Source organism: Notothenia coriiceps, unplaced genomic scaffold, assembly GCF_000735185.1.
Source record: "Notothenia coriiceps isolate Sejong01 unplaced genomic scaffold, NC01 NC01_scaffold00015978, whole genome shotgun sequence".
Classification (NCBI taxonomy): domain Eukaryota; kingdom Metazoa; phylum Chordata; class Actinopteri; order Perciformes; family Nototheniidae; genus Notothenia; species Notothenia coriiceps.
In genome coordinates, this window is record NW_011348679.1 from 10,584 (window position 1) to 22,034 (window position 11,451).

Here is an 11,451-nt window from a genome sequence, read left to right on the forward strand (position 1 = left end):
AGAATAAAGAGTTGGCTTCAAATGCACCTTTTTCACTTTTTTAAAGCTTTTTTCTTTGGATAAAAGTCCCAGGCTTTGCGCTATTCAAGTACCTTTGTTAGTAGAGATAAAGAACCAACATAAGTTGGAACTGTTTCAAGCTGGCTGTATCCAGAACAATAAAAAAAGACTGTTATGCAACAAATGGCAGACTAAGCGTATTGATGACAGCTGATAATTTGAATAAAAAAAAAACTTGGATCACATCCAATAAAAACTGTCAGATTTGGCTACATTAATTATTACTCAATGAATGGCAGGCTGGATTCACTTTTACAGCCTCTCAGATTTGTTCCTTGCTGAACGGCAGACACTAACTCTTCTGTCTCTGGTGTTGGATGGCTGACCTGCCGCCGCCATCCCCGTCATGTGACTCCCTCCCTTCCCCCGTCACTGGGCAACGGCCCCGCAGGATGCTGCGAAGTGGGTCCTGCCCCTGGGGCCCGGTGGGAGTGTTGTTTAAGAGCCGTCTCCCTGGGCTGCCAGAGAGGGCTTTCTCTCCGCCTTAACAACCTCCTCGACCGGGGCCTCCACTCTAAAGAGCTTCTGGAGAATGTCTCCTCAGAGTCTTTTCATTGACTCAGTTCTTACAGGCCTCTAAAAATATTCATGCATATACAGGTACATAATTGTCCATGAAATGCACTTTGGGATACTGCCTAGACTGGAGTACTTGCCGGTTTTCCAAATGACTACTGTAGCAGGAAATTATTCAGACAGAGAATCAATTGGCAATCTTATCTAAGCCCATAAAGTAGGGCCTGAGATTTGATTTAGCATTAAGTAGAATTAGAAAATTTGGCATTGTAAGTTAATTGCAAGCAGAGAATGATTCCCATCTCGAGGCCGACATAGGAGTGGCATTGCAGGATTTTAAGCTTCATATTACCACTTGTGAAAGATGGACGCCGTAAATCAGAAAAGGCAAATGCAAGTGAAAATTCAAACAATATGTGGCTCTGACTTTCATGTCCTACTCCACTTAGGGCGGCTCAGCGCAGAGGCCGAACACACTGAGGCAACTGCACAACCTCGCTTTCCTCATAACCTAAGACAGGTGGAAACCACAAATCAAAAACTGTAAAGGAGAACAAAATATTCCGGTTATCTTCCAAGCTGCTGACAGCCGATACATCTTCATCCCCTTCGTATTTCAGCATGCTTTTTTCGCCAGCTTGATAACATTTAGCAGTATACATCTGTCCCAATAATCCATCACTGTACCGAGATGATGGTGCTGTGTGAAAACAGGAACTCATGGTCACTGATAAAGTAGTTCTGTCGCCTGGGACAAATTGAGTATTCTGCTGTACGCACTTTGTCTTAAAACTCAAGAGAAAAAACTAAATCGAGCTGTAGTTTATGATGGGAACAAGTATGGAGGTGAGATCGGACATGAAGAAGTCAAAGTTTATAGATATAAGAGGTCAATAAAACAATAAAAGGTATAATGTAGAGCGCTGGAAATAATCTATGATCATGAGACCATTTAGAAGGCTGTCTAACAGTACAGTGCTTTTCTGGAGTGTCAGGATCCTAAAGTAGTGGAGGTGGGTGGGTATTATGAAATTCTGCCAAGAATGCAGGCAGGAACTTTGGGCTCAAAAAGGCCAGCATGGCCAGATGGCCTGAGACGGCAGTTGAGAAAACTCTGTTCTTACCTGCTGATTTTGGAGTGAACTTGTCCCTGTTGGCAGCGCACACGGCCAGGAGCCGGTAGCCCAGGTCCAAGTCGTAGCCTTGCTGCGCTGCTACCCGGCTGACCACCTGAACACAAACACAGCATGCAGTCAGGACAAAGTCATATATTACATTCTATTATGAGGTGAGGTTTGTTTGTATCCTTCTATACTATTCCTAGAAAGAAGAATCATAATTCAACCTTCAGATAAAAATCAGAGACTTGTAGAAAGAGCTGAAAACACCATTATTGTTCAAAGAGTAAACAATCCTTTAAACTTTGATATTCAGAACCAACATTTTTTAACATAACGTCTGCATTTAAATACACAATGACAGACCATCATGGAATAATTGTGCCTGACTTATTAACTTGAATGCAAGTTATATTTTAGAATATTAGGGAACTACCAGATCTGAACCCACAGCTTCCTTTAATCTGATGGCTGAATTGTCTTTTTACCTAATTTGATTGAAATTGGTATTAAATCCAGATTTCATAGATACACCATAGAATCTATAGATGACTTAAAAGACATTTCAAACACCATGATAGTAGTAAAACTCATCAAAGGACTCAACATTTTGTCCTGACACCCTAAATGTTATATAAGAGTGAAGTTCGGCAGCATCAAAGGTCCCGTTACACCCATAAGATAAAGTCACTGCAAGTTTATCATTTCCATATGAGTTGGTGGACGACATGTGGCCTCTGGTGCCGCGATGCCCACTGTGAGGAAACATTAAGAGAAACATCACATGCCACAGGAGGTGATGTAAATTACCCTTATGTGGCACATGTTGCTTTGATTTACCATTGCCATTATCAGCTCAAAGAGACCCGCTCAAAACGTTTAAACCTTTAGGACATACTGAGGCCTGTGTGGACCAACATGCCTCACTACAGACGGATTCCTCTGCCTGCCTGGTTTTCATAGCCGCGATCCCAAGTTCAAGACAAGCCCCGAGGTAGCACAGCTGAACATTGCTCCCTGCACCATATCATTATCTCCTGTAAGTATAGTCCTGACGTGACACCAAAACAGAGCATGTATATCTGGCCTATCTGTCTAATTAGAATCTAAACTTGCGAGGGACATTTTGCTAAATGGTAATTCCAGTGTAAGAAGTTACAATAAGTGGTTCTAATTTCAGGACTTTAATTGTACACAGTCAGTTGAGTTGTGGTGTTGGATTGTCTTCCATACAGAAGTCACTCAAACTTTATATTGTATACTCCGTGATACTCTCAGTAAAAAAAATATATATATATTCTTGTGTTTTTATGTCTTAGAAATTGGGAAGTAAATACAAACATTACAAAAAAGTCAATTCATTCTTATTTTTAACGTTGGCTCTGTTTTGTAATGACCTGATTGTTAGGGTATTTTCAAGAAAGAATTGCTTATCCCATTATCAGACTGTCGATTGTCACGAAACCACATTTTCTTGATGACACAATATTAAGATATTTGTTTTTTCTGTGTAGCCACCTGTCTGAGATTACATAAAACCACTGTTAAGGCAACAGTGACAATCACACAGGCGACAGGATGAAGTGTTTACCATTACACTCTAAGACTAGGTAATTTTACAATAACATTAGATTATCTGCGCTGCCTCCCAGTTTGGTTTACGCTAAGGCCTATACAAGCCATAAACTAAAAGGAAAAGCCTTGAGATTTTCACGGCAGGAAACAAATTGAATTGGGGAAATGGAGGGAAAGGCACCTGCTGCTGCACATTAAAGCAGTAACACAAACACTCACTTGAATGGAGGGATGTGTCAGAGTGGTTTCATTGTGGTGCTCAAGTACAAATCTCTCAGGTTCCTTGGCTTGCTGTAGCCATGCTTGCTCCAAGGGGTTACTAATTGAACCCAATAGGAGTTATACGTATCTCTTATCTACTGCTGGAGGCGTTATGGAAATACGCGTGTTAAAGCACAGAATGGCCCAAGGTGACAGGTGAGTGACATATCCTCAGCCGTCCATTGTTCTGCCTGACTATCTGTTCAGTATCTCTTCAAACAAATAAAGTGTCATCTCTTCATTGGGTAACAATCCAGAAGAGGCTATTCATTAAATGTATTGTTGTTTACTTGTTTGTTTTGGCCAACGGCTAAAGTCAGCTTGGCTTCAATGCCATTACAATGGATTCCAATGGTGACTAACAAAAAGAAAAAGCACCATCCTCTATAGACACATTTTCAAACACTTATTTACCTTTCCATTCAACGGTTACATCCTATATCTTCGCAAAATTATAGATACCCAAACAGACGTTAGCTGTAGGCACTGGTTTAAGATATTGCAACACAACTGTTGTCTACCTGGATGTTCAATGCGTTTAAAATACAATTTTACCAAAAACAGTTGAAGATATGGCTAAATAGACAGCCTCCATTTGTTGCTACAGCAGTTAGCCTTTTATCTTGTTTGCACATAAATAGGTAGCATTTTCCTAACATTGTTTTGGCAGCTGAGTAATGAATTGGGAACGGTTTGAAAATTGTATTTGCACATTGTAATCCATGTTACTTGCCTCAAAAAAGAATAAGGTGACATTTTTAGAGCAACCTTTTAAGCCAAAAGAGGATAAATGGTACACACACGAGAAGGACTATTCAGGCTACAAGTTAATGTTTATATGTGTAAAGTATTTAGTATATGATTGTGTCTGACTAAATCAAAATACTCTGATCCACTTTAGTCAAACTCATTATTTGTTTACAGTATACATCTCAAAGCAGCCAAGTCTTTTTCAATTGCCACGGGATACTAATTATTGAATTAATCAAAAGCCCCTAAGCATTTAAGTAAGGGAATTAAGGGCTTTGTAACTGTATTTCCCTATAAGCACTGATTGCTTTGTGGTTTGAGGACGCTATTGCTCTCCTTTTCCTGCTCCAGTGTGCCAATTTCAAACTGTAACTGAAGTCACTGAGAGGTGACTGAATGCCAGTAGTTTTTACAGAGTGAAAAACTCTTTATTTTTCAGCAACCTCAGTAAAGATCAGGCAACTAAACATTAGTTCCCTCGTAACCCTGAGGGATTAATGGAAAGAGCCAATGCAGCAATTGTTTTAGCTGCCTTTTCATTGTCCTTGAACTTTGGAGTACAGTACTGCAGAGGGTGTTCATGACTCGGGACTTACCGTTAGGCATCCCATCAGGCTTTGCTCGAAGGGGCGCTGGAAGGCTCGGGGGTCACCACACCAGTCCAGCAACTCTGTCGCTGCTGTGTGGAAATTTGCTGGATTTTGTAAGTGCTGGAGAGGAAACAAGGGAGAGGTGGTAATATGTTAGTCAAAGTCAAACAATGTGCAAAGGTCACTAAGAAACAGAATACAGATAATGTATATGTTGTCTATGTATTAATCATTTGGTGAAACATGATAAGTAAAGCAAGGCATGAGAAGGCACTGAATACTAGTTTGAAAGCCTGCCTAATTGAAAGTTGTGACATGGCGATTTATTCATATTAAAACACATAATCAGGCATAAAGTACTCATTTTAATTATTAAAAGGATTGCTCATCTCAAACCCATCAATTTCCTTTAATAATGAATCGTTTTTAAATATGGAATAACTGACTGAGTATGCTAGATAAGAGTCGAAAAGTACATGGATAATTTTTTTATGTTTTATCAACACAGGACAGCATTTTACCAACACATTCTCAAATATTGATCTTATTAAACTTTAGCGTACTTTTGTTTGAGGTTTAAAGTATTGGCGCATGGCTGAAGGAGTGTGTCCCCATTAGACTCATGCCTCGACTTTCCTCTCCCCAGGTTTCTGTAGCAACGCCTCGACACGAGTGCAATAAATCTCCCTGTATGGCTGCATGAATAGCCGAGGAAGCCCTTATTTCTCCAGCCGGCCCTGAGCTGTGCTGTGACTTTATCTGACAACAGGCTCCTTGACCTACAGGTAACCCTTTATGGCTTTCATTCCCCAACTGGAGCCAGCAGCCAACTCACTAACTCTGTTGTGTGTCTTGCAGTGAAGCAGCAAAATAAACTGAACAATTTACCTGGACTCACTGTTAGGACATTTTCCTCTAAAAGCTTTCAAATCTCAATATAAATCACTTTATAAATAGGAGACACACCACCTCCACTCTTCAGTAATCTTTAGGCTTGGGAGAAATAATATGCACAAGCCTTTTTAGTGCACTTGTTCAAACCAGGAACAAATGGACTCCCACTCCATGGCATCAAAGGTAAAAAGAGAGGTTTGTCAGCTTAAAGTGAATGGATGCCATTTTTAACATGCTTAAGATATCACTGTCTGGGAGAATAGAAGAAGAGGAAGTGACTATCAGTGCCTTTTTCTTGTCTGCTCCTTAGGGGGCAGCAGAGGTCAGGATTTGATAGGCCTGATTTCATATTCATTCTACAAGCCAGCGTTGGACAAGGATGAAACCATATTTGTTTATTTTATGTTCTGTCAGAGACTGTTCCTCGCTTGCCTTTCATGTTTTTGTGAACTGAGGATGAGAAGTGGAGGAGTTACTGAGCATGTACATTCTACTAGTGGATTAAGTCTCCTGGAGAAACACACACATCCACAGATGCTACATTTAGATGGGAATGGAAGCTAGACAACACGCAATCAGAGCACCAAGCATGGAAAGGGGGTGGAGGGAGAGTATGTAGAGGGGAGGGGAGGGGGGGGGACACGGCACCAACACTTGGGCTTGAAGTGATTACTGTTCTTTGCACTCAGAACAATTGGTCCCACCAGTGTGGCTGTCACATGGAGAGCTTGGCACTGCCACGCCACAGATGTTCCCCTTACTCCGGCCAAAACCCACCAATCAAACCTAAACTAGTGGCCAAGAGACCCCTCACTCCCCCCCCTTGTCCTCATCCCCCTGGGTGAGTACAAACCTACAACATTTACACTCCAGCAAAGGCTCGTCTCAGTTCGAGGGGAAACAAAAGACTTGCAGTGTCCTGAGAATACAGCTTTCTTCAGATACAATCATCCTCTGTAGTCACGTCTGGAAACGACTTGATCTGCACATCTGCAGCTAAACTGAATGTGACAGCGCACGTGAACTGGCAAAGACTCCCCTTTCCCTTTTCAAAATCACAGCTTTTGGTTACGCTGCTGTTGTTATTCAGCGCCGCCCCAGAGCACTGAAAACATATTAATGGAGACAATTATCTCTGAAAGGAAAGCCGTCGCAGACAAAAACAGCTGCATAGCCAGTGCAGCAGCATCAGCATCAGCAGCAGCAGCAGCAGCAAAGAGAGGGCTTTCTTCCAGTTTATCTTGAAATATTGACGCTTACAGTTTGAGGAAGTGCTCCTGCAGTGAGAGGAGAGTTCATAGTTTCTGCCAAAGCCCTGTACGAACCACTGAGTGGAGAGTCTGACAGCAAACTGGCTTCCCCACAGCGAGAGGAAATGTACTGTCTCTGAAATAGATACCAGCAGTATCACCGAGCCCATCTTCCCCAAAGTGTTCACAACGGTGCAATTCTGGGACGCTGGAGAAAAACAAACTGCCATTGAGAAACTGTGTGTTTGCAGACGAAATCAGATAACTGTTATTGTGTATCTTTTTCTAAATCCTAGTCTTTTTGGAGGTTGAAGAAGCGAACATATTTATTTAGCTGTTAAAGGTTGTAGATATGTTCCTTTGAGGTATTTAGCACCACCTTATGCATCATGACGTAGAACACTATCTGTGTTGTTTACCTTTTACATATTTCAACTACTACTATTTCTGTATGGATTAGTCAGTTGATTCCTTCTTTAATAAAAAGAATTTGCTTTTCAACCACCAATTAACCACAATTGTTAAGTTAGTAGTAAGCGGTGATCTATTTCCTAACATTAATGTCAAAAAAGTAAACAAGACATCAGATGTATTTAAAGTCCTTTTAAGTATCTGAATTAGTGTACTGGGGTGATAAACCACCATGTTTCCATAGTTTATGATCAGTTAAGGTTACGTTATTGTTTATAAATCATATTATTGCAATTTCACAACAGGACGGCAATTTAAAAATTACCACTGTAATGATTTCTGATTCAACTTTCAACCCGTGATTCAATCATGCTGACAGACTCCAATTTCCTCTACTTTATCATCACGCTCGGCAGTAATTTATCATTCGAGCAACAAAATCAATTTGTTCCCCTGTCCGCTGCACTGGCTGGGAGTATTCAGACAGACATGTCACATCTTCCAGAAAACAACAACACAATGGAGCAGGCTTCATTTATATTCCTGCTCTATGTCCGCATTGCCTTCGAGATGCCACATTTTCAGCATGTGCACACTTTCAATTAAAGCAAACAGCTGGATTGGTTTACAATATTTCCTTAATTATTTTAATGGCTTGGATATTGGACAATGGGGAGCAGGGGGAGAAGATAGTGAGTTAATTGTTCTGATCTCCCCTGATGATCATCTTTGTGTGCGGGGAGGAGAATAGACGGCCGGCTGAATGGGCTCACTGCTAGTCTAATTGGCAGGACATAAATGGTATTTATTATGCGGGCCTTCCAAACCCTGATTGTCTGTGCACAAAGCTGCCTCTATTAGCAGGGTGCTGGCTCTTACTGGTTGGTTTGAAATGACCCGGCGCTTAACCATTTATTAGATGGACTGGAGGCCCCCTTGTATGCCATGGATCTCTCTAATTGGCATGTTTACCCATGTGCTGGTTCCCCGGCCGCTAACATTGGGACGTGTTTGTTTAAACTGTTGGCTTGCGGGGGTTAATACATTTAACCCCGGCAACATTTGAATTGTTAAAATGTTTTGTTATGTTAGACAGATGCAAGTCTCTTTCCTTGTTCTGTGAAATTGCTTTACAGAATAATTCATTAGCTATTAGGAATACAGGACATTCATAGAACCCAATTTCACCTCCCATACAAGTAAAGGAGGAGGGGATATTGAATATTTAATACCCTGCTGTGAAGAAGGTATCCAGCATGCAGACAGAGAGTGTGTGCCTCTGTCTACCTTATTACTTAAGGATATCAAAGCTTGGCTCTACACATAGGGGCTTCCCTCTGTTTGCTCCCTCAACACTCGCCCCGTCTTGCTATCTGCCTCACCCTGTCTCTCTCTCCGTAATAGCAGGGAACTCCCCGCCGAGGGTAAAACAATTTGCCACGTCCACACTTGTGTTTAAGCTTGAGCCCCATACATAGTCCCAAAGGCATTTCTGATGTACTTTTCAGGAGGTGGACCTCAGCACAGAGTCCTGAAACAAAACGGGCCGTCAGTTAAGAAAAGAGATCAAAGAGAGAGCCCTGTAGCCCGGGGTTACTCAAGTATGTCTGTTTCATTCTGCCAGAGATTCGTCCCGCAGTAAACGGTGGGGAGAGGAGAACAAAAGCACTCGCTGGGAGTCAGCGGTGGTGGAGGGAGAAAAAGGAGGGTGATGATGGGGGAGGGAGGGGAGCCTCTGCTCTTTGACCCCGGTCAGTAACCCGAGTCACACCACAGTCCTGATAGTGAGACTGAACAGATTAGTCACTTAGCTGTGGCCCAACATGGAGACTAGGGTGCCTTATGGCCGTCGCTGTAAGCGTGTGTACAAGCACACACTTAGAAAAGGAAATCAGAGAGTTAGAACCTTATTACCAGCCAAACAAATAGAGGAATAAACAAATATGGAAATGACTCTCTGCATAAAGGTTCAAATGGGGTAAATGTATCTTTACAAAATCAATTTGTGTAGGCAACTCAGAAAAAAAACCTTTTGCTGGGAAGTCATTAGTCAATCAGTCAGTTTTCAAGCCCTTCAAGATCATTTAACACTGAATCTCATTTAGAAATGTACCAAAACTTGATTCATACAGATTATAATTGCCTACGGTTATTAACATAAAAAATTAACTGAATTGTGTAAAAAGTAATACACAGCGTCATACGGTAATTACACCGTCATTCTTTTGCCACCATGCCTTCTTCCTCAACTAAACGTTACACTGACAAAAGCCCAATTTTTTTGCACTGTTTTTTTTACCACTGTGCAAATATAATGTGTTATATATATATATATATATATATATATATATATAAATATATTGGGAGGGATGAAACCCTCTTTAATGGTCACACATGCAGAGTGCAATTTGGCCTCTGCATTTAACCCATCCTAGTACCAGGAGTCTAGTGCTAGGAGCAGTGGGCAGCTATTGTACAGCGCCCGGGGAGCAATGGGAGTGAGGGGTTGTCCGGTGTCTTGCTCAAGGGCACCACGGCAGGGCAGGAGGTGAACTGGGACCTCTCCAAGTAGCATTCCACACTCCATTTTTAGGTCTGGTCCGGGACTGGACTGGAACCGGCGACCCTACAACTCACAGTGCAATCCCCTACTGACTGAGCCACTGCTCGGTGTTGCAATTGAATTTAAAGTTTCATTATTTTTAGATTAGTTTATTAGCCTGTAAGCAGAATCTTTGATATTACATGTTCCAGGTGGAGCTGAGTCTCATGTTGCTTTATACTTCTACGTACACTTATATGTCATTGTCACTGTAAAGGTAACACTTTGGATAAGAGTTTTCCTGCTCTGAGACCCAAAGGAAAATAACCTTTTCTTCAACAGTCTTAGACGACTTGTCTTATAACAATTTGTCTTGAAATAGACTTCTAGCGAGTCTTGAAACTTTCCCAGACTTGCAGTCTTTTTCCCATGGTACAAAGAATTAGATTTTGACCAACCATACTTCACATTAATTTGGCCATGATTCAGATATCTTAATTGGAATTCCATAGTTGTGCTGATATTTATATGTGTGTTTGTAGATTTCTTTAAATAATTACTGATTGACTGTACGCGTTGTGTTTTATGTAAATTATTATTTTCGGCTGATTGTTCTTTGTGTACCTGCCAAGGGACTGCATATAGAATGAGCCTATAACTAAATCTGAAATCAATTATATTTTTTCCTTGATTAACATTATTATGCATAAAACGTTTACCAAAATGAAAATGCTAAAAACTACCTAATTTTACTTAACAATATTAGTGTAAATGTACCTTGTTACTTTCCAGCTGTCAGACAGGTGACAGGTAGCATACATGAACCTTCTGTGGCTTATGCACCAAGCCTCACACAGTGTAAAACAGACAGTCCCAACACTCTCACCTGTTTGATGCACAGCAGACGGTCATTTGTCTGCTGTATGTGTCTGTCCATAGACGGAATGGAGTTCATGTTGATTGTCCCTCTTCGGCCTCTACCTGCCAGCCATTAAACTGAAGCGTTCTGCAACAGAAACAGAGACACGTGTTAAAGCTTGCCTCTTCCCAGGGAAGCTGCCAATCCCATCACCACCAGGATATTGCAGTTTAGCGTCTACATATGTGTGTGTGTGTGTGTGGCTGTGAACTGAGCAGGGAGATATTGATTTGGCAGGCGACAAGCACCTCAGAGGGACCAAAGGATGACATTCCTCTCAGCTCCTGTGACACCCTTAACAAGCCCTGGCAGTTGCCCCCGAACACTGCCACACACCTTTGGAGAGGACACACTGGATGGCTTAGAGAGGATGTCTGAGGAACACACACACATTTTAAAACGTGTGCCTGAGAAAACTGCATGAAACCCTTCCAGCATGGCCTGTGAGAACATTAACTTGGCATGTGGTTATCTGTTTACATTACTTAGCCATTATGTAATCTTTGGTTAACAATTATCTGTACGCTGGGCCCAGACATGCTCTACATTTAATTTCTCCCCCCCC

At 41.6% G+C, this 11,451-nt stretch overlaps 1 protein-coding gene across 1 annotated transcript in view; it reads right to left on the bottom strand.

The window, feature by feature from the left end:
* Window positions 1-1,031: 1,031 nt before the first annotated feature.
* The window catches only part of LOC104949354 (zinc finger MIZ domain-containing protein 1-like), a 74,704-nt gene continuing 64,284 nt past the window's right edge, over window positions 1,032-11,451 (bottom strand). Inside the window, exons 3-6 of the mRNA XM_010775711.1 lie at window positions 10,854-10,973; window positions 4,877-4,990; window positions 1,701-1,806; window positions 1,032-1,087 (exon numbers count right to left, since the gene is read on the bottom strand). Of these exons, the coding sequence (XP_010774013.1) occupies window positions 1,032-1,087; window positions 1,701-1,806; window positions 4,877-4,990; window positions 10,854-10,922 (345 nt within the window). The 5' untranslated portion in view covers window positions 10,923-10,973. The remainder of the gene's footprint in view (window positions 1,088-1,700; window positions 1,807-4,876; window positions 4,991-10,853; window positions 10,974-11,451) is intronic.